Source organism: Diadema setosum, chromosome 13, assembly GCF_964275005.1.
Source record: "Diadema setosum chromosome 13, eeDiaSeto1, whole genome shotgun sequence".
Classification (NCBI taxonomy): domain Eukaryota; kingdom Metazoa; phylum Echinodermata; class Echinoidea; order Diadematoida; family Diadematidae; genus Diadema; species Diadema setosum.
Window position 1 is genome coordinate 16,351,593 of NC_092697.1, and position 26,313 is coordinate 16,377,905.

A 26,313-nucleotide genomic window follows, 5' to 3' on the forward strand; every position below is an offset into this window, starting at 1 on the left:
GGATTTCATTATTAAAACGGTGTTCTTTATAACAGGACTGCACTTTACTTGTATTTTAAGAACTAGAATGCTGCATTTAGAAATGAGGCAGGTGAATGTGTGTGTGTGTGTGTTTGTGTGTGTGTGTGTCTAATTTACTTTGGCTTCCTCGTGTGCAGGGAACCATATAGCACAAGGATATCCAGCAAACTGATGGAACACATAAACAAAACTTGTGTTGTGACATACACAGATGTCACAAAACAATGCAAGCAAACAGGGGTGCACATATCACATGAATGTGCATGGAAAGAGAGAGAGTTAGAATACAGTATACAATGTATTCGTGTAAACGAGTCTTCTTCGCATAAGACCAATCCAAAGGGATTGGATAAAATTTGACTTATAAATTTTGACATGCAAAATATTATACAAAATGAATACATGGTTATATCCAGTAGGGCAGAATTTTTCTATGACTTAGCCAATTTCTTGTGCGAGCTCAACTAAGGCGAAGTGACTGTAATTAGATGGGTACGTTGATTTTTGTTTTTTGCCTAGGCTACAGACACCTTTAATCAACAGATGACACAATAATATGTTTTTGCTTAGAGTTTAGTACTTTATTGTGATAAATTACATTCTGACATCAATAACCTCAAGCAAGTAGTTACAGACACAAAGAACAAGGGTTATTACATGTACATTATTTACAAAGAGCTTCAATACCCTCAAGTACTAAAGAGGCATGTGTATTACAAATGGACGGTTTACATTTATAGAGCTTTACTCCTGTATATACAAAGCATAAAATGTGTTCATGAGATCTCATCAAGCGGACTCCTCTTCATATGTCAAATTTGAGTGTCAATACAGTATTAGATGCATATGATTGCATCCTTCAAAAACACAAAATACAAAAAAGTATTAATCGAACAGACACACTAAAGGCACACATCCAACTAAGTTCAAGACTCGACCCTAATGTCGACATCAAGTTACTTGAGTTCAAAGCTGGCTATGCATGGGAGATTTTCACAATGTAAAATGTCTTGCCATCTTTCTGGAGACCACTTAAAACAGCTGTGTAAGGACATTTATGATCATTTGCCTATTCCATATGTAATAGGTTTTCTTTGCTTTGTTGGCTTTGCAACACTTATCAATAACATATGGCACGGCAATGCCACTGTTCCACAAGGATCTGTCAAAGATGCCTACATACCCAGTATTTCATATTTTGTCAAAGATGTTGACATATTTCGTATTTTCTTGGGTGATTGTTTTCCCTTAAAATGAGGCACGGCAGTGAACATTTCAATTCAATCTGCTACTGACGGCACATGGAGTGTGGAACAAGGATGGGAAGACATGAATATGAAAGACTGAAAAGAGGACTGTCTTATTCACATATAATCACTTTCTTGCCCTCATAATATATATCTGGCACAACAAATCACATTATCAGCACCGGATTGGATCCCAACACACACCAAGCTGCCTTGATTTTCAGTGCTGGGGGTAAAATGTGTATGGTATCTTAATGTGCCTCCTTTCTACAATCTTACCGCTGTGATTTCACTTTGCCCACACATCCTCATTTTTGGAAGTTGCAAACTACAACACACTTATTCTTATATATATATTCAACGATAGCCTTTCTCTTTCTCTCTCTCTCTCTCGGGGGGGGGGGGGGGGGGGGGGTGGGTGGGAAGTTATACCTTTGTAAGCTGATATTGTAGAGAAATATAAAGGGGCAAAAAGAACCACAGAAGTGCACATCAATAATCACAAAGTGGGAAAAAATGAAAATGAAAAAAAAAGAAGAAAATCCATGACTTGCCAACGGTTCTGCCATGAGATCTTTCCCATCAAATTGTGTTTAAAGTAAAAGCACTACACCCCCCCCCCAAAAAAAAAAAGAAAAAAAAAAGAAAAGAAAAGAAATGCTCCCTAGTATTGGCATGGTTGATTAATTCATCATCATTTTGAAATAATTTCAGCTTCTCTCCAAACATATTTGCATATTTAGTTTAAGCAAAAATACATGGAGGCATTCATAGAAAGTGGTTGGTGTAGTAGAACGTGTTCGTGTATGACGGAAGTAAAATTGTTCCAGGAAGAGGCAAATGAACAGGAACCACAACAGTCACACTTGTAATGACAAGACAAAGGTCTTCACGTTTACAGGATGTAGAATGAAAGTGTATCGTTTTGGTCCTCTGATGAAAGACATCTCCACAAACGCCAACATGAGGTGGCCGACAGAGGTGGCATTCTCTAATGCGACTCGAGAAATGATCCAGTGGCTGAGGAGATAGATAACCATTAAAACTTCCCCTATCCTCTCCTGACACCCTCTCTTTGTGGCTGCATGATTCCACCTACGTCCTAAGCTGCCCGGCCAGCGTCTGCTCCAGCAGTTGCTTCAATTTCTCTGTCTGCAATGCCAAATGATAAAAGACGAAACATTACACTCGTCAAACAATATCAAACATAATTTGCTTTGAAGACATTGCTTTCCCATTAAAGTACCATTTGCAACTTTCCTGTTCACTTTATTCAACACAAAGACACGTTATCATCTAAGATAATGACACTCATCTGCAAAATTTCTTTAAAAGAACTGAAATTACTTGTCATTTCAAAGACATGAATAGTACCAAATGTAGATAATGGAAATAATACAAATGACTGAAAAAATGGCCCTAGTGAAACAAGAACATTATGACTGACACCCTACTTTGCTCCTCTAATCAAAAAGAAGCCATTGTGGTATCTATATTTTTCAAATTTAGCTTTCTCTGAGAGGGAGAAAGTATCCAAATTTGGGGAATTCCTGCACATTGTATTTGCCTAATATTCTGCAAATTTGGACTTGTGGGACAATTGGTATGTAAGAGGTTAAATGTGGGTGTGGAGGACAACAGTGACAGCATGAGAACTAAGTCTTATCCCCCTTTTTTTCAGCAAAACAGAGAGTGATCTTTCCCCCCCCCCCCCCAACCTAGGAGACGATATACAGCATATGTATTTTATGGGAGGCAATATTTCATTGATACATGGTATCAGTCACCTCGTGAGAAACAAAAATAAACACCACTGACAAATATTCACATATACAATAATCAAAACCTGGTGAATTAGCCTTACTTGGTCTTCTTCCACAGGGGGCATGCACCGTAGTTGGAACACCGACACCTGTCCTTCACTGTCACCAACAAGGATGCACTGGAATGTAAATAACAGTAACAAGACATTACAGGACATTATCAAAATGTTTCCTCCAAGAAAAAAGATCGAGTGTTGAGAAGAAAGAGTGTGACTACACTGGCAAGGCGTTAGGAGGGCTTTTAGAGTCTTATTAACTGTGAAAAGAACAACTTCACTCTACTTCTGTTACCATAACCAGTAACTTTCTGTGAATGGGATATTTGCAAGATTTTTTTTTTTATTTGCAAGATATTTGATATGACGAGAACATTCACTATTTTTAAAATTATAGCCTATTTCATCTTTAAATTCCTTTAAATTTTTTCAACATTTGTTTGATGATGCAGTGCACTTGGTTCCAACATAGCATGAGTCAAACTTAACCTTTGCATACTATCATACGAAATGATAGAATGTCATAGAACCCCCTCCCCCCCTCCCCCATTGGCAAGGATTTGCCTAGAAGCACAATATACTAACGTGAATGATAAAGAAAAGAAAAGAATATGGGACATTGGTGTGAAAAGAGATGCCAAACATGGCACATTATACCAACAGTAATGCAGTAATAGGCTTCTAATTCACATCACATAGATGCATAACAGTCATTGTTCTTGGTACTCACGTCAGAGTTGCTGGCAAACACAAGACATGAAAGCTTGACACCCGGTGCTGGAACATTAACTATAATGGGATCCAGTCTGCAAAGAAAGAAAATAAATTTCCAGCCTTTTCAAATTTTCATCTTCTTCTACATTTAATTTACATTTACCAGAAATACTCTCAAATAAAATCACCATGAAATTTTCGCAAACTGGAGCTAATGGCCTTTTCGCTGCCTGAAATTTTTGCAAATTGCCACTGGCATTCAGTGCATGTAGTTTTGACAAGAACTTCCGCCCACATTTTAATTTCATAAATCTTGGCTCTCATGAAATTAGAATGCACGCAGGACTTTCTTTTTTTACAGTACTGTGGTGTAATACTTGATTAATGTACACCTACACAGATGACTTGCATAAGCTATATTCCATGCCGTCAATCCCTCGTTTGAGGCGAGACCCAAACTTCCACGAAGAAAGTGGGGTGCTATACCTCGTTAAAGATTTTTCGTTTGGGAGTTGGGAGTCGAAGTATTTGTCCATTGCAAATAAACTTTCTGCTCAGGCGTGACAAACCTGGAGGCCAAGGCAGGGTTTGATGACTCCAGCAGCTGTCGTATTACGTAAGAGCATGATAAGGATATCTGCCTGTGGCACACCATTCAAAGTGAACTCAATTTTCTCTATCCTTTCTAAAGTTTTCAATTTTATATTCTATTGAGAAATTCTATGGTCATCCATTTTACATTTCGAAAGAAAAAAATTGACCCGTAAATAACAAAAATACAGGAATAAGAAGGAGTGCATTGCCAGTTTGCCGGTGCTGCTCACTGTTGGGGATAAAGTACAAGCCGTGGATCAAGTTGGGGAGGTGGGCTGCAGTGCAGGCATGCTCTGTCTGCATACGCTGAATGTCTACACTCACACACACACACACGTACACACACACGCACCATTTCTGCATTTCTGTCATATTGCCTTACGTGTTCACACTCAGATCCCAGATCTCAACAGCGCCCTCATTGACGCAGCCAAAGACAGTCGGTGATGAAGGAGACCAGCACACGTCCATGACAGCTTTCTGTGGAGTAGTGATCAGGATTAATTTAGAGCAAACTACGTACAGCATTAGCTTCACATCCACAAATTATTACTACCCTTGGACTGCTGCTATTAATCACCATTATGTGACTTTTGTACTTCAAAGCAGACTAAGTTGTACTTGCGTACAGTTTTCAGCATACAAAGCCTGGAAAAGTTTGTTGATATTCTTCCCGCCTTTCTTGACTTGATGTGCAACTTCTATCTATCTATCTATCTCTTCATCTATCCTTCCATATATCTCTTCATCTATTTTCTATCCATCTATCTAGCTATTGAGCTTTTTATCTATTCACATATCTCTGTCACTTCATTTATCTATCACCTATCTATCTATCTATCTATCTATCTATCTATCTATCTATCTATCTATCTATCTATCTATCTTCTCATTCACTCCTTCCCAAGACCTCAATCTTCCTACCGTTGATGAGAAGAAGTTGAGGACAGGTTGGAGTCTGTCCTGCATCCAAAGTCTGAGGCTCCAGTCTGCGCTGCAACTCAGGAAGATGTCGTTGAGGAATGGCGACCACCGGATCTTGTATATCGGACCCTGTTGACCCAATCAGACAAAACATGATCAATGATATAATCTATTGGTTAGCTAAACAGGTCAAGTGCTTGTGCTTGCCTTAATCCCCCTTCCAACACTTGACGCAAGACATGGTCAACCAGAAATCATGTATGCAAACTGTGGCCAACCAGAAATACAACCATACTGCCTTGTGCACAAACCGTGGCCGGGTAGAAATACATTCATACTACTTTTTGTCATGGTTCAAATCCTTTCTGCGTGGTGCTCTCTCGAATATATAACATATCGTCAGTTACTACTTTTATAAGTTAATGTGCCATGTACTAGAACAACACTGCTTCTGTGTTGGCTAAAATACTGAGGACATTTTTCTTGAAATTTATTTTCTTTTTCCCTCCCATAAAAGCAGTAGTAATATAGACACATAAAAGTGAAAGCTGGCACACAGAAGGTAGCCCATTCAGCTGAACCACTTGTAACATATCTCCATCAAAGAGACTTCAAATTGATTGCTTCAACAATTCTGTCAACAACACAATCATCATTGGCTCAAGTGCAGAGTATATGGACAAACACACTGTGCATAAACATGCAAAGTCCATACCTGTCCATCTTTGTCACCAAAATAACGATTCAAGCTAAATGTTGATGTTATTTTTGGCCTCTGATTTTGATGTGGAGGTGTGGCAGAATTAAATGAGCATACCGAAGAATGAACCTCATGCAAGTGAAATAGGCCTATAAAAGGAAGAAGGAAGGCTGATTGCTTACCGTGTGGCCCTGGTATGTGTCGAGATACTGTTCATTGTAGGAGCAAGAGCACTTGTGGATAAGGCCGTCTTCAGTCCCAGCGAGATATCTGGTATGTGGAGGAAGAGTGATTGAAGGAGATTAGCAACAGGTGTACGTACAGTGCCATTCATGTGTGCCTTCAGAGAGGAATTTATAGATGGACAAACTCTATGCCGGACTGCTGCAAAAAACAACTACAGATGGTGCTGATATGGTTTCTCGTCTGAATCTACCCTCTATTAGATGAAGACACAAGTAAAGCAGAGGGGTGAACAAAAACTCTAATCCGTCTAGATTTGCAACAAAGTAGCATACATCTATGACGACTTAAGTGCATATTTCCACAACCTTTTCCTACTGAAAGCACACCATAAAACACACAAAAAAGACCAAAGCTAGATTTCCCACTTATTCCACTGCCTTTCCATGACCCTGATCTGAATGACTTTGTTCTCAAAGAGACAAAGTATCCCAAACGGGTCTAGGGCAATTACCCCCTGGGCAATTACCCCGAACCCTTCCTTTGGCCCTAATCCTAATCCCAACCCTGAATCTTATCCTCACCCTAGCCCAAACTCTAACCCTAAACCTAACCCTAATCTTTACTCTAACCTTACCACTGACCAGAAATTAGACGGGGGGTAATTGCCCTGATACGATCTCAAACTAATGAACTAACTAAAAGAAAGACAGACAAATAGACAGCTATAAATGCAGACGAACAAACACACAGATCCTGAATTTCTTTCATTCATTAAATTCCAGGCACAAAACCCAATGGATAGACCAAAAAAACCCAAAACTTTTGTATGTTCTAGTCTATTGATTCCTGAACACTCCTAAAGACCATGCTTACATGTTGGAGTCCTTGGGGTAGAAGTCAAAGGAGAGTCCAGCCGCCTGCCTTGAGATGAATGCCTCTCCTTTCTCCTTGGTGTCCTTGCTTGGTGTGCTCGGTGTGGCTGCCTTCTTGGTTGCCTTGGCAACTTTCTTCAGCTTCATCAGCTCTGCACTCTCAAAGCCCTGGATTACACACACAGATGATGTGTCAACAGTATTAAGTATAACTCTGATATTTTCAACAGGAGTGGGACGTAGCTCAACACTAGAATGTATACCCTAACTTGCTCTTGCACCTGAAAACATGAAGCAGTGTTTGGCTTTGCAGTCTGAAGTGAAATCTGTGTGCATATAAAACAACAGGCAATTTCGGTTCTGATATATGGTCTCCAGTCTTTATCTCAGGCAGCAATATTCTGGCCTGTAAAGTGTATTCTCACATCACTGTTTGAGAGAGACACAAATTCAAAAGTGTGCTATCAGTTGTGATATGATTCTGATGCATGACAGATACCTGATAGTTTTCAAATTTAGTAGAATAGCATTTAGAGCCATATGTGTGAAAGTAGACAAAACTTTTGTCACTGGATGTAGTTCCCAACCTTTTGCTTGCCTACTGATGATCTCCACAATAAATGAGTGAATCTATTCCATCATTCAGAGGTTACTAGTTTCAAGTTATCAGAAAACTGGTTAAGTTTTGTGGGTTTTTTTTTTTTTTCCAGTAGGCCTATATCAAACACTAAAATGGCTTTGTCTCCTAAAAATGTTTCTCCTTGATGACGGTTCTGATCCCACCTTTCTGATCTGCCACTGGGTGACACGCCCATCCGTCGATATGGAAACGAGGACCTCGATGCGCTCATCACTGGACGACCCCCTCTCTTTGTCCACCCATTGTAGCTGCCAGACAGGGGCTGCATGTTTGGCGTGACTTTCACTTGAGGACACATAGAGTCAGGAGTGACAAGACATTAGATTTGATACTGAGGGGTCTAGGGCAATTACCCCGTGGGCAATCACCCCAGACCCTTCCCCTGACCCTAACCCTAGTCCTAATCCTGAACCTATTCCTAACCCTATGCCAGACTCTAACCTTAAACCTAACTCCAATCCTAATCTTTACCCTAACCTTATCACTAACCAGCAATTAGCCGGGGGGTAATTGCCCTGATATGGTCACAGAGGGGTCCCTTTGCAATTACAGTTACAACAGAATTGCATATCTTGATACATACCAAATTTTTGTTTATACTTTTTGAAGTTTACTCTCCATATCAGATCTATTTTAAAGGTCATCTTTATTACATTTTTTTCCTTTCAAAAATGAATACTAAAAGAAAAAAAGGACAGAAAATTACTCCAAATTGCTCACTAACAAATCTATAAGGAGATAGCATCTCAATGCAGTTATTGCCATATTCATGTTCAGGAAGACATGCTAAAATATATTGTAAATGACAAACTTCCAAATGACTTTTCCAGGAATTCCATGATCAACAAAATCTGAATATATATTAGGTAAGAAAGGAAATTAGTACATTATATAGGTTTGGGCATCAAGAATTCTTCTTGCAAGCAACATCACTGACACAATATAATGAATGATAGTTTCACAGCCCAAAATATTCTGCTCAAATATCCAACTCTCGCTCTCTCTCTCTCCCTCTCTTGTGCAATCTGTGAAAATCTTTGTTTGCAAAGGCCACAAAGTCATTATTTGCATCATGCCGATTGACTTACAAAAGCAAAAGATGTAACTATGACATGAGCCTTTCTAAATTTGTTCAAGAGTTTCATCATACAAAGGATGACCAAAAATAGAAGAATGGATATGTACTTAAGTTTTCATGCAAACAGAAATAGTACAGCAAAGTATCATTTAATCCGTTGAGGACGAATCCCGAGTATACTTGGGCAGGGGTCTATGGGAAATGTGTGTTGTAGCAAAATCAGTCCGTCCTCAATGGGTTAAGTTAATAAAAAATGTACAAGTAACTTACTAGCTGTCCAGGATGGGTTCATCACTTGAACTTCTCACATTGTATATTGCCACTGTACCGTTGTAGAGCCCAACCTGAATAAGAGAAAAAAAAAATATGCATACTTTAGAATACACACATATATCTAAGGGTTTACATTTGCTTCTTTCATCACAAGTTAAATAAGTAGAGATATTTGCATTTTTGTTTGTTTTGTTTGTTTGTTGTTTGTTTTTCGGTGGAGAAACTAAAACTACCTGAATACTCATCATGAAGAAGATAATGACAGTATAATGCTGAACTTTGCATTCCCTACATATCACTTGTACTGTGCACAGAGCAAAATCGAAGAGGAAGTGCTGAATGTGACTAGCATAACTATCAGGGTAGGTTTAACATCTTTCCTTTTTATATCTCGAGATAGTTTCTTTTAACATGGAATATGTGCCAATATATCAAGGTACATAAGGTAATCACAATTGTGAGATATTTAGGAATATGTTTCTGTGCTTAATGTGTTTATCTGTTCACAGCATTCTTCTTTACAATGCTGACTCTCTGTGTAGCGATGTCAGCGGGGTCGCATTTAACACATTTCCTATTCTGCCGACGTGTTAAAAGGTCAATTTTCATCAAAGCACTGTGGCTATATATACAGCTTTAATTTTTTTTAAAAATATCAATAAAATGCACTATAAAGTACTAAAAATAAAAAAAAATTAATTTGGTTCACCAAAATGATCGGGAAACTTTCATTCGATAACATTATCGCGGCGCTCCACATCACACAAAGTACATCGTGCAAGTCGCCATCTTGATTACAGTGACCCCAAATCATTTCTGCTTCCGGGTTGGTTTTTTCTCTCTTGCCTGGTCATATGACGTAGGTATGTAGAGGTATTTTCGTCGCTACATCTCCACATGTTGCACATGCGAAATGACCAGTCAGAACTCGACGAGCAGTTCGTTTTCCCCCTAGAAATCTTGTATTTTGGTGAAGTTTGGAAAAAGAGGCATCAATTTTGTGATTTTGGACCCTGTTTTCTATAGTAAGATCTCGAGGGTTTTGAAAAAACCGGTCTTTATTTGATTTTTGTGGATGTTTTTAACCTAGAAACCACTTGCATTTGCAGTAAAAACCTGTCGCATTTTGTCGCAACAGGGATAAGCAAGGCGGTGTCGGGAGAGCTCTCGGGCATCTTTCGGGACGCAGAATCACGGTTTCGGAGGTGATTACATAGGTTCGTATTTAAGGCCACCTTACGTAGGTATTTTCTTTTTAAAGACACCATATCTCGCTGCTAGCTCTGCTGCCGTGTGTTTTGTACATCGTGCTGCGCTGTCTGCTACTGTGCAACGCAGAACTGCGATAACTTTATCGCTGAGCGAGTAGGCCTATCTGCGATCGAGATTATTTCGAGAAGTAGGTAAGTGACAAAGTGGTGAAAATTCCATTTCTACCGAACTTGAATCTCGCTCAGATGAGGTTACTGAATAACTAGGGTGAGTTTGTGCATGTTTGGAGGTCATTTGATAAACAGGTGCGAAAGTACACTAGCGCCCGTGTTGTGCTAATTACCTTGGTAGGGGGCGGCCCTACTTCAAATTCATTACTCTGCCGTTTTTGCATATAGAATTTAATTGATTTCCACATTGATTGTTTCCAAAATAAGTTTTCGTTGTCAGCCGGTTGTTCAGTACGTGTAAAGCATTTTTTTTTTTCAAACCACCTTAACACTAGGATAAAAGTATTCCATGAATATGGTCTAACGTTACCGTTAGTTCTTAACTTCTAACCAGTAAACCAGTTAAACTTTACTTACAACGTTGAATAGACTTTCTAACGTTTGTCGTTAGGTCTAAAATATGACAATGTATGTTTCACTTTTCAAATTCACCTCTTTAAATTCTAACATTACATGTAACAGTTAGACAAAGTCCAAGTTTAAATCGGCAAATTGATTCAATCTTGTCTTGAGTTTATGATGAAGAAGATGTTGGGTTTTGACTTCGAAGTACAAATGTTTACCAATGCCCCTCTGTATGTATGAATATGATTGTTGTTAGATAGGTTAATCATTAATTATCATTATTGGTCTATTGTTATAATAATAATTATTATTTAATATTCAACATTAATGTTATTATTAACAACTGCAGAATACCCCGCCAAGATTTTGGAGGCATGCACGAGATTTTCTTGTGCACTGTGTGCGTAGTATCCCGGATGAAATAAAGCACAGTCAGTATGGTCGGGAAATCTCTGGCGGGGTATTCTGTGCAGTTAAGCCAATTATTGTTAATATTTATCTTAAGCTTATTATAGTGATATTAATGTTTTATTGTCAGGCCCTAACTTTATTAATCATAACATTAGCATAGAGTCTATTCCAAATTAATGTATAATAAAAAGGTAATTAGAATATTATGATTTTTGCAATATTTTCAGGCCATTTATGATATTATCCAGCAGTGGATCCAGGATTTGAAAATTGGAGCGGAGGGACAAAATTCAATAAACTTCACTTGTAAAACTCACGAAGGAATAGTGGAATACCCACCAACTCCACTTGACTTCTTGGGAGTCTTCCTCAACAACATTAACAATGTGAATGAAAAAAAATTAACAGTTTGAAAAACAACAGAATAAATTAAGATGAAGTACATTTAACCTTACCCAAGTCAAACTCATATAAGTCAAATAATTGTCCTACGGTAAGTCAAAGGTCATTTAAAAGTCTATCTTCTCTTTAGATTCTATTGTTTTTTCCCTTCATAAGTCGAAGCTTTTTTCTTGCGTCCCAACTGATTTGACTTAGGAAAGAGTGACTGTATGAGATTAAGAGTAGAATAATCAAAGGAAAAAAATGCATGATTAAAGATTCATATTTGTATGTTTCATTGTAAATCCAAACAGTGCTCTACAATGGATCTAAAGAAGCTACACCCTGCTAGTCAAAAGTTAGCTATAGGTAAAGGCTCCTCAGATAAAGTTGATTGGCTCTGTCATGTAATCAACCTCAAATTCGGGACTGAAGAAAATTTTTATCAATGCACTCAAATCGATCAAAACTGTCGATCACTATCAGCTCCAACCTTCAACGGATATCCTTCAAGCATTTGAGAACGAGTTGGTCTATGCTTCATTTCAAGTAGATTCTACAGTGGAAGAATTTCTTCACAATTCTGGATTTTTATTTACAAGTATCTTGTTGGCCCACTTTGGAGACTATTCCTTAGTTACACAAGAGATCCGTGAATTGGAGGATGTTATTTGTACGATCCAACATATGTGTTAATTCAAGATAATTCCAGCTACATGTAATTCATGATGGCCTCCTCATCTACATCAGTGATCACTCATGATGACATAATAAAGCGATTGAGAACTTCACCAATGTCTACGGTAGTCGGGTGGTTGGCAGAGCAGAAATCAGGTGTGAGTGTTGTCGCCCTAAAAAAGAAGTTGAAGAATACAGATGAGAAATTCAAAAAACTAAGAAAAAGTAAACACAGGGAAGCTGGAAAAATGGAAATGGACAATTTCTTAAAAGAAGAATTTGCATTTCCAGCAAGTCCTGTTGAAGCAGAAAGTCACTATGTTTCAGTGGAGGGAGAAATGGCTCGAATATACACTCCATCTGGAAGTGAAGAGACCATACATACTCTCGCATCACAACTCAAGAGCAAGGAATGTGCAATCAAGGAACTTGATGAAAAACTCCAAAAGATGACTGTAGAAATGGAGTCCAAAGATAAGTTGATACATGTGCTTCAAGAGAGAATTCAAGAAAAGGATGCAAAACTGCACAGAGTTATGGAGAGTGACAGATACCACAGAAAAAAACATTCAGAATTCAAAGAGTTGGTGCAAAAGAGTCACAAAGAAGAAGATTCATGTGCACAGCAATCGACTGCAGAAGATTCACAAGCAGATGAAATTGAAGAGATGAGAAAAGAACTCATAGAATTGGAATACAAGTTTGATGTTTTGAAAGAAGAGGTAAAAGGTGATACATGTACAGTGGAGTTGTATGATGAAGAGGTGAAAACATATACTCCTGAGCTCCAGAGGTGTGTACAAAATCTACTCACAGAAAATGTTGGAACTGATCATGTTGGCAATGTGATTACGGAGGTTCTTAAACTTGCTGGGAAACATCCCAACAAACTACCAAGTCGAGGTACAGTGAGAAACATCAATTTGCAAAGACTTGCAACTGCACAGACCCAAATCGCCCAAGATGTCAGTGAAAAACAAAACACAACTTTGGAAACAGATGAAAGCTCCAAATTCGGCCAGAAATATGGTGCATATGCGATAAGGGATGAAAGTGGCAGACCGTATGTCCTGGGTCTTCGTGATTTAGCCACCAAATCTGCCAAAGACACCTTGCAGGTTTTCAAAGATATCTTGTGGGATATTGACAATATATACTATCATCCAGACAACAACTTGGCTTCTCAAAATATGCTTTATCACTTACGAAACACTATGTCAGATAGAGCGGCAACAGAAATCAAGTTCAATGAGTTGCTTGAGCTCTACAGGGAAGAAATCCTTCCTGCAGTTGTCGACGACTGGAAGAATCTCTCTGAGGAACTTCAAAATCAAATAACCCGTCTCAACAACTTCTTCTGTGGGTTACATGGACTGGTACATATGGCTGAGACGGTCAACAATGCAGCACGGGAAGTTGAAGCGCTACACTTCGAAGGTGCTGACAAAGTCCCAATCAAGGACCAGCGATTTCGTAAACCCAATGAATCTGCCATCTGCCGCACGGTTCGTACTGCTTGCAACGTATTTGCATATGGTGGGGATGCCAAAACAAGCTGTCACGGACGTTTCTTTTCCATGGTCAGTGATGTGCTAAAAGAGAATGGATTTAGAAGCCTACCACTGACACCATACCATGGGAATAGATTTAATATTCTTTTTCATAATGCATGCTGTGTGTATTTTCTCCAGCCATATATGGTAGCGTTTTTGGAACAGGATGGTGGTGCTCCATGGGTCCTGCATGACCTCAAGACACCATTCTTTCAAGCAGGATGTAAAGCTCTTGGCTTAATCTCGAAACTCATCACAGCCCCTCTGTGGAACCTCATTGAGGACAAAAGTATCCACATCGTAGACATGAATACTCGCTATCTACAGTTGGTAACGTTCCTGAAGGACACATCCAATGGCAACATGGAGGAATTTGTTGCTGGAAATGCCAGACCCTTCCCTGATGTTAGAATAAAGGAGGATGCTCTGTACAAAGCTCTTGTCAAAGAAGCAGAGTGTGATGCTGACTGCCAAGTCATCCTAAATGCAGTTTTTCCTGCACTTGCCAAATTGACACAAAAGCTATATCATGACCATCTTCCAGGTGGACGATATGAAGATGCCTCAGAAGATGTACGGAATGCAGCTAAAGGGACTGCTAAACACAATAAGTACTGCGAAACCATTTTCGCTTACTATGACCAGCTGCTGAGAACAAAGCCACACATCTCGACCATTGCGGCAGAGGCAAGTGTCATGTTCACGATGAACAAGACGTCCGAATGGCTCGATGCCAAAAGTGAACAAGAAGAAAGGAAAATCCTGAAAGAGACCAGGAAGAAAGTGACCGAGATACAAAAGACCTTCAAGGAGAGACAATTGCAGATCCGGCAACAGAAGGCAGAGCAGCTGAAAGAGAAGTTCCAAAAAGCTGAAGCTGCTAGACAAAAGCAGCTTAACAAAAAGATGCAACAGGTCAATGACATAATTTATTGGGGACTCCTGCAATCTGAAGATCAAGTAGAGCAAGCAGTGGAAGGGCTGACAAATACTGAAAAGGTCAACCTGCTCAAGGCACAGATAAGGTTCAGGAAAAATGTACTGCAACAAAAGCCAAGTGATCAAAGTCTCTTCAATTTCTCTGTACAAACTGAAGAAGGCGGTTGTAAAAAGAGGCGGCAGTTGTCACCAGAAGAGCTTGTAGAGAATGTGAAACTTCTAATACGGGAAAGCCGATAAGGTTCAGGAAAAATGTACTTCAACAAAAGCCAAGTGATCAAAGTCTCTTCAGTTTCTCTGTACAAACCGAAGAAGACGGTTGTAAAAAGAGGCGGCAGTTGTCACCAGAAGAGCTTGTAGAGAATGTGAAACTTCTAATACGGGAAAGCCTTCTAGGGACGACCACTGAGAAATAACCAAGAGGTCCTAGCCTGGTGCGAAAGAAAGCTCGACACCGGTTCAACACTGAGGAAGGACCTAAGTGGTGGACGGGAAGAGTTATCTCACATGTGAGACATCTCACAAAAACATCGTTGCTTCATAGTTCAATTTCCTGCTCCACCGCATAATGCCAGTTTTTCTCAATTATTGTTCTCAAGTTGTTGAAATTTGTTATTACTAACTACATGTGCAGTCAAACCTGTATGTAAGGCTACCCAAGAGATACAAAAAGTGGCCACTCAGACAGATTTGACTGTATATAAATTAACTAATATATTTCTTCTGCTTTTCAGATAATACGACTGTCCCAGTTCAAACAATTACATGTAACATTTATTTCACATCATTCCATTGTTGATTGAAACATTGAATAAAATATCTTTATTGAAATTTTGGTGTTTCTTTGTGCATTTGATGAATAATTTGCATGAAATTATTGACATGAGTTACAGGCAGTATTGTTCAACAATGTTTCACTAATGTATTTCTCTCTATTTCAGATGTTATACACCTTTTCGAGTTCAATGACAGTAGCATTTATTTCACATCATTCCATTGTTCTTTAGTAAAATTCCTTAAGATATCTTTAATATTGAATGTTTGGTGTTTCTTTGTGAATTTGATGAATAATTTGCATGAAATTATTGACATGAGTTACACGCAGTATTGTTCAACATTCTTTTATTGATGTATTTCTCTCTATTGCAGATTACACACCTGCTCGAGTTCAAACAACATTTTTTCACATCATGTCACTTCTTTCATTAAATGTGTTGAATGTCTTTACCGTTACATACACATGTAGTTGTCATGTTTTTGCACTTCATAAACAGTTGAGTTTGCATGATTTTTTTTTTTTTTTTTTTATACCGGGTACTTCCATGCATTGTTCAAAAACGAAGTTACCCTTTGATTGTGCTGTTAAAATTTTCATTTTTTTTTTATTTTCTTATCATTGACTTTTGTGAGTGCATTAATTTCTTGTTCATGAGTTTGCTTGTCTGAGTATTTGCATGTTTGATTTTAAGTTGCTTTTTGTGTACCGTACTGTTAGATTTTATTTCACGCATAGTTTTGATTTCATGTTTTTTTGTGTTTGGTTTCTTTTTCTGTATGTAGGCCTACATTGTACCCCCCCCCCCCCCCTAATTTCTATGAGTTTGTTATTGGATATACCTTTTCAGAATTTGCTTCACATGATGATCATTGCCATTAGTAGGTACTTTTTTTCCACTTGTTTACATTGTTTCCTGCTATTTGGAGTTGACATACTATTTTTTTTTTTCATAAAGGTGACTGGTTATCCGTCGTATAACATCGTGTGCTCAGATTCACCGGATACAGTGTACACAAATAGACTGAAGGACGATTGGGAAGCTGGTGATCTCGTGGTTGAGGAGGACTATTAATGAAGGTATGAAATCAAATGTATAAATTCAAAAGCCTACTGTTGACATCTAAGCTGTAAAATTTCATTTTGGAAATCTTTGCTTGGAAAACCTGCATAAGGGGTAATAGAGTAAGGAGAAGCAATTCTCCATAAATTGCCGCAGAAGACATACAGTTGAGTGCTACATTTGACAAGCCATAACTCAGTAAAGAAACATCAAATTTTAATTATCTCTTCACCTTTGGCTTTGTCTTGCTGAGACCTTTAATATGATATATGGTTTGGCCATATTTCATGAAAAAAAAAATTTGGTCTAACATAGCTACTCTGTGTTCTATACCATTTTGCTAAACACTTCTGCAAATTACCGACATGCTTCTTTCTAGCCAAATAGCAGAGCTATGTGTCTTCAAACTTACCGCTAGCAGGTTTGGATTGGATGCTGAGAAATCCATAGCCGTCACTCCTGCCTCACAGTTGAATACCCTCTCAGGATACTAATGGTGGGAAAGACCCAAATCAACAGAACACTCATTTGGTGTGGTATAAATGCATCATAATCATATTTTGATATGAATCAGCTAGATACAAGGGTGACTTCGTGACCTTAGAATTCAGCTGATTGTATCCAAGTTGCTATTAATCCTTATCGTACTTTGTTCACTAACTGGCATGTACACCTTGGAGAGCTTTCTTCACCGATTGGTACAGATGTCAGCAAACTAACTGTCAATGGAGATTAACTAATCTCCCAGGCAAGCTTCATGGATTATGCTGCTCTGAAAGCAAGTGAAGTGCCTAACCAACTGAGAAAAAACAGAAAGGTTGTTTGCATCATTGCGTACATGAGCTAATTGTGAACTGGTTTATCTGGAGTTGTCCAATACAACACATCATATTTGAGATATGATCCAAAGACAAACGGTTGGTCACTTTTTTTGAGGGGTGGATGTTACATTTTGCGGTTGCAAGCTTTAAAGGTTACAACACAAAAGTCACATTATTAGGAAAATTGGGTAGAAATATGTGAGTGCTAGTGACAACTGCATTGATTTCTTTCTAGTGTGCGTGTGCATGTGTGTGTGTGCGTCTTTGGAATCTATTTCTAAAGGCATTTAAGGTACACTCTGTTCACATCTTCGTTGCTATCAACATTGTGATTCACTTAAAGGCATAATTTACCATTTGCAGATGAAAGAGAAACCCAGCATTTAGGGATAGAAACAACTACTGTAAAAATTTGAATTGGTAAAATTGATGTTAAGTATTGTTAAATATACAAAATGTGAACAACATTTATAATAAAAATGTTTCCAGACTAAACCGTCTACAGTTATGGTTTATTGAGAAAAATAGAGAAACCTCCTTGATTTTAGGCTTTATCGCGAAAATTTTATATGATACTATGTTTTGTGGTACAACAGACCTCCACATATGCATTAAATGTCATATCTTTAAAATGTTTTAAATCACTGTTCCCAAAGGTAAACAGGATCTTTAAATGTGTAAAAATAACTTCATTCATCACTGCTTTATGATTGTAATGTTCCTAATATTGGAAATCTAAATGTCTTTTAAAGTGTTTGCCTTCAGTAAAGCATGTGAGAAATTACATTTGACCAATGTGGCAGCGCTTATGTCATCAACTTGGAAATATAAGGATGAAATATGCGATAAACACTGTGTATTTACCCTTATTATCTTACCTCTGGGTTCTTGAGCGACCAGCAACAAGCTAACCCACCCTTCTGTTCCGTAAAGCCAAACTGTCCATAGCCACATGCAAGCAAATCCTGTCAGAGCAAATTTACATGGATCAATGTTATTTGAATGAATGAAAGAGAATATCACAACAGATGTTTATAGGACTGGAGGATGTTTTAGCCACGAACAACTTCTTTTAATAATTGAAAACAAATGAATACATAAGTGAATAAATATTGATACTCACATATTATAACATAGGAGGTAACTATGGAAGCAACCTAAATTTTGGGCCACATGCAGTTAAAAAAAAAAGTAAGAAGTTCCTTCATAAGGAAAAAGACTAATTGAGCCATACTGTTTTTATCTTTTGAAGTCAAGACCATAATAGGAAAGCCCGAGAGCCTTCATATGGAAAAAACATTTCTTATTTAGCCATGCCATTTAGAATTTCTGAAATGAGGACTCTAGATAAGAAGGGATAACTCATAATAAGCAGATCAATATGCAAAAGAACAGGTTCTAAAATGTGATATTAAGTAAACTTGCCACCCTTCTAAGCTGGGATTACACCCACTTCTGGCTTTCTAGCAGTGGCTCTACCTGTTGAGTGAGAAAAGTAAAAATTACTCACTGGGTTGTTCTTGTTCCACGCCATGCAGCTCACGTTTCTGCCCTTGGTCAGTGAACACGAATAGGCCCAGAGACGGTCCAGGTTGGGCCCCAGCTGGGTCAGGTTGACCTGGTTGGCGGCGGAGGCGGGCGGCTGGGCGGGTGTGGCTACTGTGGTAGGGGCGGAGACCTGGCTCTCTGTCTCCTCCGGCTCCGCCTTGTCAATATCTGCAAAGAAGAATCACAAAATGTTTCATCCAAGTGTCCAACAATTCATATGTATCATTACGTGTATCATTTCTATCTAAAATTTTGTATCGATTTCAGCATTCAGCAATCACTTTAGCTCCTGATCATAAACACTTTGTTCAGTTATGATTCCATCCATCCAGGCATCTATCATTTCATTGTTACATTTATCCAATCAATTTCCACTGCCTATCTACATACAAGGATTAACTGAATATTCATACCTGAAAATATGAGGTATTTATGTATGTTCATTTATCTATCTATCCATCTGCTATCCACTTTTATAAGTCTCTTTAGCAATTTGTCCTTGTATGCACATGTCTGTTTGTCTGTTCATCCATTCATTCATCTATTCATTCTTCCCTCTATCTGCCATGCTACTTCTATTGCATATTAGTTCAGCAGACATTACAGAACCTTAATATCTTACCATCCATCAATAAATCTTTCATTTTCTTTGCATCCATCTATCCATCATTATATTTCCCACTTAAGTATCCATCGTTCAATCTATCCATCATTATATTTCCCTCTTAAGTATCCATCGTTCGATCATTCTATCTACAGGAATGGTACAGTATTGGTTGAAGTGAGGATTCAGCTTTTTAATTTTTTTTTTTTTGAGATACCTACAAACCCCTTCATGAAATGTTAAAGAGCACACAATTCTATGAGGAATTCAAATTTTATTTGATGAATATTGGTTTTGAAATGACTGAGATATCCACAAACAGAGTAAAAGGGAGCGATCTGAATTAAAGGCAGGTCCAACCTTTCAAGAGGATCACCTCCTCTTGGCTATCTCAGCCATTTCAAAACCAATTTTCATCAAATAAACTTTGAATTCCTCTCAGAATTATATGCTCTTTCATATTTCATACGAGGTTTCTCATTATTTCAAAATATGATCATCATCTCAAAACATGATCATCGAAAAACTGTAGAAAGCTGAAGTCTCATCCCATCCAAAGCTATACCATCCCTTTAATCTATGAATCTGCTGCAATAACAGACTACGGCAGCAGGTGCCACACACCAGGATAGATGGGCAGGTCTCGGTACGCCGCCTGCTTGTGCTGCAGAGTGTTGAGTGTGATGACTCGCTCCATGATGAACAGATCCCTCTTGAGCTCCTCCAGCTGTGGGCAGTGGTGGCATGAGGACAGGAAGTGGCAAAGCATGATGGGAAGGAGGAAGAGAAGAGGGAATGGGGGAGTAGGGAGAAAAAGTGAAGAAACAGTAAAGAGTAGGTAAAGGGAGAACAGAAATGGGAAATGTCCGAAGTAGGGAACAAATTTGTGAGGAGAGGACACGATTAGAAAGAGTAAAGACAATGAATGGAAATTCAAGAGTGAAACAATCAAACGGTGAAAGAGGAAGGGATGAAATGGTGCAAGAAACAGAAACATGCAATAGAAATACTAGCATTGATTCAAATAAACACAAAATGAATTAAATAAGACAATATCTAAAGAACCGATAGTTTTCATTTCATCACATACATGTATATGCTATGCTTATCCCAATTTAAGATCTTATTGCAGTCACCATTCCCATTAGATAACTTCAAATATCACTTGTACAGTTATGACTGAAAGATTGACGATGTTGCAATTCAAACAGATATCAAGTCCACAATATATCTTCTCCTCTATGTACCTTGGATCCACATTATCACACTGCTATCAACATTAGGTCAACAGCAAAATAACAACATTCAACCAAAAGTTTAGATAAAAGACAACAAATATTTTTTGGTGATGAAAGCAATTACTCCTTGTAATTTGTCTGTATTGCATGGGCTAGCTAAATCAAAACCAAAACTGCTGAACACATTGCAGGCAGTGAAAAGAAGGGTCCCTACTTTTTTGTTTCTCTTTGGTTTTGTTTATAGTCCAATATTCTATAAAGGTTTTGTCGTTACTTTCTTTTCTATAAAGGAGTTGCCCGATAAATCTGAAAATTTCTATGCTGAGCCCTGGTAATTGTTGGGTGGTTTGTTATCGTCTTCTTTGATGGATACAGGGAAGTGGTTCTTTTGTGTGTAATGCAGCAACTCACATTTATGATCTCCTCAAAAGACAGCCCTCTGGATTCGGTGACATCTTTGCTTTCTTCTGTCAGCTCTCCTAGCTCTGATTCAGCCATCGATGCATTCACTGTGCTGGCTTTCACATCTGAACGGAAAACAGAGAGGAAGAAGGAATAACTTGATGTGTGCAATATCCAAAGGCAACTTTAGGACACTTCTCAAGTGCCAATGTTCATAAACAGATTAGTATGAGGTTAACAGACGGTGAGTTAGCCTGTTGCACACACATTTTCATTGTTCTCATGAAGTGTGGGGCCATATTTAGAACAATGTAATACATACAATACAGCACAATACAATACAATAAATACAATGGCATGATTGGCATTATTGAGTCCTGTGAAACATGTTGTCATGCATAAAGGTGCTATTAAAAAATTGGCATAAAATCTGACTTCAGTAATCCAGTAATATCACTCTTTCATATGGCCATGGGTCCAAATGTGGCCAGATAAATGAGGTTGGACAGTACAATATAAGCATAAACACTTCCAGGAGCATTATAAACTACCAAGAGATTGCAGTTGGGATTCTGACTCCCACTTGAAGGAACAAAGTGATTACAAAGAATGAATGAGAGGGAGAGTTAGGAAAAACTATATACCTCCTTCTTTTGATTTGTTTGTCTCTGTAGAGCCCTCCTCTGGAACAGTGCTGACTCCAGGCTTGGATGCCTTGGGCTTCTCTACCGATGTCTTCTTCCGGTCCTCGTCCTCCTTCAACTCCTCATCTTCACAAGAGATGATTATAAAACATCACAACATTTCACATTGGCCTCAAAGAATACAAGATTTGAAACAAGACTATAACTGATATGTATTTTAATCCCATCCCAACCGCTTTATTTATTTATTTATTTATTCATTTATGTATTTATTTATTCATTCACTTATTCACTTATTCATTTATTCATTTATTCATTTATTCATTTATTCATTTATTTATTATTTTTGGGATGCTGTCATCACTTTCTTGTACACAAATTTCATGAAGTTGGCGTTGGAGCTGCTATGAAGAGCTTTAGAGCACACTGGCACATTCATTTCATCTGCTAAAGAACTAGTAGAGCAGATAAGCCCTCAAAATCACGTGAATTGTGCAAAATTTGACTAAAGCATGAAACTTTCACCAGTGTTAGTACATACCATAAGATTTATTTTAAGATCGGGAGGTAAGTCTGATTTGACCTCTGATGACTTCCAGAGGTCAATGTACTTTAGATATCAGAAAATCGATGTTTTTAGACATTTGCAAATGATATATGTGGTTATGTTGCACTAAACATGCATTTATACCACAGAGAAATCATTTCCAGATTCAACAGAGCACTGACAGGTTTTTACCTTTGACCTCTGATGACCTCCAGAGGTCAATGAACTTTAAATATCAAAATATCGATGTTTTTAGACATTTGTGAATGATATATGTGGTTATGATTCACTAAACATGCATCTATACTTCAGGGAAACCATTTTCTGATTCCACAGAGCATTGACAGGTTTTAACCTTTGACCTCTGATGACCTTTGGAGGTCAATGACCTCAAAATATTATATTGATCTGTGATGTCATTGGTTAATGGTAACCATTGTTAAGATGTACAAAACAAGCATATCTGTCTTACAATGAAATTGTCTTCATATTCTAAAGAGCAGACAGGTTTCTACCTTTGACCTCTGATGACCTTGAGAGGTCAATGACCTTAGAATATCAGAATATTGAAGTATGACATCATTGGTGAAAGGTCAACATGGTAAGGATGTACAAAACAAGCATATCTGTGTACAATGACATCGTCGTCATATTCCAAGGCACACAGACGAGTTTCTGCCTTTGACCTCTGATGATCTCGAGAGGTCAATGACCTCAAAGTATCAGAATAGTTTGGCATCAGCAATGGTAAACATGATGATGTTTTAGAGAGCACTCGTATGCCCTGTTTATTAACGAGCCATTACCGTTCACCTATGAAAATCACACAAGGTCAAATACCTCGAATGAAATGTGAGGATGTTAATATTGATATTGCGATAGTTAATAGTTAATAGTTGTTTATAATGTAGGGCTTACAAACCATGCATTTCTGTTACCAAAAAAGTGGCTACTCATTCCGCAGAACTTTTCAGGTAATTATCTAAGTCGGGTATGTGCACAGAGCAAGGGGTGTCGATCTGTTTTCACGTGGGGGGGGGGGGGACTTGGAAAATATGTAAAAGCATAAGTTCATGGTGCAAAGGAATGAAGCGGAGGGGGAGGGGAGGATGTGGGTGGGGGATTGGATTTTCGCAGGTTTAGACCTGAAATCAGTGATTCAGTGTAGCTCTTGTTTAATGTGTGCGTCATCACTTATACGGAAGTTGATGGGGTGTGGGCGCATCTCACCTACCCTCCTCCCAAAGACGAAGTTTTTTTTTTTTTTTTTTTTTTTTTTTTTTTAAGAATCTGATGCATACGTTTTGGGGATAAATGGAAAATTATGGATCACCAAGGTGTACCAAGTCTATATGGATGGGAACCCAGGAAGCGCAGCGTTGGCGAGGGTAGGGTATTCCACTCCCATTCGACAGAGCTCTTGTATTTTGAGAAATGAGATTCAACGACCTGGCACACAGGCACTTTTGAAGGAATACCTCGAAATTTGTATCAAAAAGGTGTAGTAAGTCAGCCATCTATGGAGGAAGACCAATCGACAGAAGGATGTGGGTGGAGGTATCCCCTCCCACATTATGGAGCTTTTGCATTCTTTTGTTTGCAATTCAATGATCTCGTGCCACTCTTGGTTGAACTACCATTTTGAAAAAAAAAGTCCATACCCAAATGTGTAGCCATAATCAATGCATGGAGGAGAGGTTGATACAGCGAGAGGAGGGTATGAAAATCCTTCCCATGCGAGGGAGCCTTTGCAGTAAGAATAGAAATGTAAAAAAAAAAAATCTAGTATACACATTTATGATGGAATATTTGGGAAATTATCAGTAAAAGGAGTGTACCAAATCTAAGGGTAGAAACCGAGGAGGGATTGTTAATTGAAAGATACACTACCCCCTCCAACAAGAGGGATTTTCTTTAATATGTCGGAACTGAAATAAAGATCTAGTACGTACTTTGTGATGATATAGAACAAAAATGGGACAAAAGCACTGAGCGTATATGGAAGGGGACATAACGAAAGATAGTGTGGGGGAGGGGGTATGCAAAGGAGATTCTGCCTTTTAATCTGGTGCATACTATAGCTAAAATGTTCAGTGACAATTCATTTTCTGTCAAAAAAGTGAAGAAAAAAAATCTCAATCTCAGGAAATACTTGGAGGCAAAGTTTTATGTCCCCACCATTCCCCCTCCCATATTTTCTCGGGAGGCGGGGCAAATGCCTCTTGCCCTCCAAAATGAACAATCTTGCATATATAGGAAAGCCTTTTCATCTTTGGAATTCAAATAAAAATATCTCTTAAAAACATTTTTCATAGAATAAGGGAAATTATCATTCCCCAAAGTATGTTATATCTGTGGAAGGAACCAAGCAGGGGGAAGGAGTCTATCGAAAGGAGATATCCCCTCTCACAGAAGGGAGATTTTGCATTTCAGAATTAAATTTTAACAATCCGATGCACACTTAAAGTGAAAAACTTGGGCAGTTTTCTGTCTAAAAAGCAAAAAAACAAAAAACAACAACAAAAACTAACAACAAAACATAGTCCACATCTCAGAATTTAATGGGGTGGGGGTCAACTATCCCTGCCACCACCCCACCCCTCCTCCAAACTAATGCCCCGGTATGTGCATGTGTTTTATTCCACTTGTTGAAAAGAAGAGAGAGTTTAAGAAACAATATTGTTCAGTGGTCGCTATCCCAGTCAAGTAAATTGTTTATCAATAAGGTGATTTCCTTCACCTGTATACCTTAAGATGATGTAGACCTGGTATTTGCCTTGCACGTTATTACATCTATTTCTTTTTTAGTATTCTCGTTTATATTTTGATGTGAAAGCTGTTTACTTTGCCACGATTTTATTTGTACATAGAAAAAATAATCCAAGACTGAAAACGAAACTGATACAATATTTAATGATTGACATGATGCACATATTGTGTATTTCTATAGCAATAAAAGTGAGCAATTCAATAGGCGTGTACTCATTTCACATGAACATTAGCGATGATCCTCTGACCTCTGGAGGATATTGAAAGATATGCATCAAAATGTAAGAATATTGATGTCTGGTCTCATTGGTTTGTAATGGCCTGCTGCTTATGAAATAATAATTATATTTGTGTGTGTGTGTGTGTGTGTGTCCAAAATTGTATGCAGAGTATGCCACACACAGTTCAATTTTGACTTCCATCTAGGACAATGAGCGGTTACTTTTTTCTCAACTACACTGTAATATCAAAATCTATTGAAAAAACATGGTGGCGACTGGGTCTAACATATTATCATTCCTTTTCGTTGGAGATCCATGCGGGGATGGTCAAAACAAACATAAAAAATAGATATCTCAGACCTAATTGTTATAACAAAGCATCATATCCTCATATACCCAACCCAACCTTCTATGCCCAGACAATGTAAACCACCCCATGGACTTACTTGGAGCTTTAGAATATCCTTTGTCAACAGAGAGAGACATCCAAACCTTTGCAGTGCCGACTAAGATCTGCCATGGAACTGATTGGTATTGGCTCTGCATCATTGACAGCAGATCTCGTTTCCTATTCTCCTTCTTCTTCTTCTTCTTCTTCTTCTTCTTCTTCTTCTTCTTCTTCTTCTTCTTCTCCTTCTTCATTATACTGTGTAATCTTGTAATATTCTGCCATGGAGCCTTTTCTTAATTGGTTAAAGAAGGTATCCAAAGAGCTATATGAAGCAAAAAACAACAAACAAATGCAAAAACAAAAAGAGAGACATATGTATCTTTGATAACAGACCTGAATATTGAGTATCTCTCTCCTGAAGTGTTTCAAAGAGATACAAGAGACAGTGGCCGAGAGTAGCCGCCACCTTTTTT

The 26,313-nt window shown here is 38.2% G+C and overlaps 1 protein-coding gene across 1 annotated transcript in view; it reads right to left on the reverse strand.

Annotated features, from left to right (window-relative positions):
- Positions 1-588: 588 nt before the first annotated feature.
- The window catches only part of LOC140237357 (dynein axonemal intermediate chain 4-like), a 36,911-nt gene continuing 11,186 nt past the window's right edge, over positions 589-26,313 (reverse strand). Inside the window, exons 9-23 of the mRNA XM_072317294.1 lie at positions 21,913-22,038; positions 21,278-21,393; positions 20,253-20,355; positions 18,987-19,192; positions 18,355-18,441; positions 17,068-17,145; positions 9,066-9,139; positions 7,861-8,002; positions 7,079-7,245; positions 6,202-6,289; positions 5,320-5,448; positions 4,778-4,875; positions 3,818-3,893; positions 3,133-3,210; positions 589-2,420 (exon numbers count right to left, since the gene is read on the reverse strand). Coding sequence (XP_072173395.1) covers positions 2,364-2,420; positions 3,133-3,210; positions 3,818-3,893; positions 4,778-4,875; positions 5,320-5,448; positions 6,202-6,289; positions 7,079-7,245; positions 7,861-8,002; positions 9,066-9,139; positions 17,068-17,145; positions 18,355-18,441; positions 18,987-19,192; positions 20,253-20,355; positions 21,278-21,393; positions 21,913-22,038 — 1,625 coding nt within the window. The 3' untranslated portion in view covers positions 589-2,363. The remainder of the gene's footprint in view (positions 2,421-3,132; positions 3,211-3,817; positions 3,894-4,777; positions 4,876-5,319; positions 5,449-6,201; positions 6,290-7,078; positions 7,246-7,860; positions 8,003-9,065; positions 9,140-17,067; positions 17,146-18,354; positions 18,442-18,986; positions 19,193-20,252; positions 20,356-21,277; positions 21,394-21,912; positions 22,039-26,313) is intronic.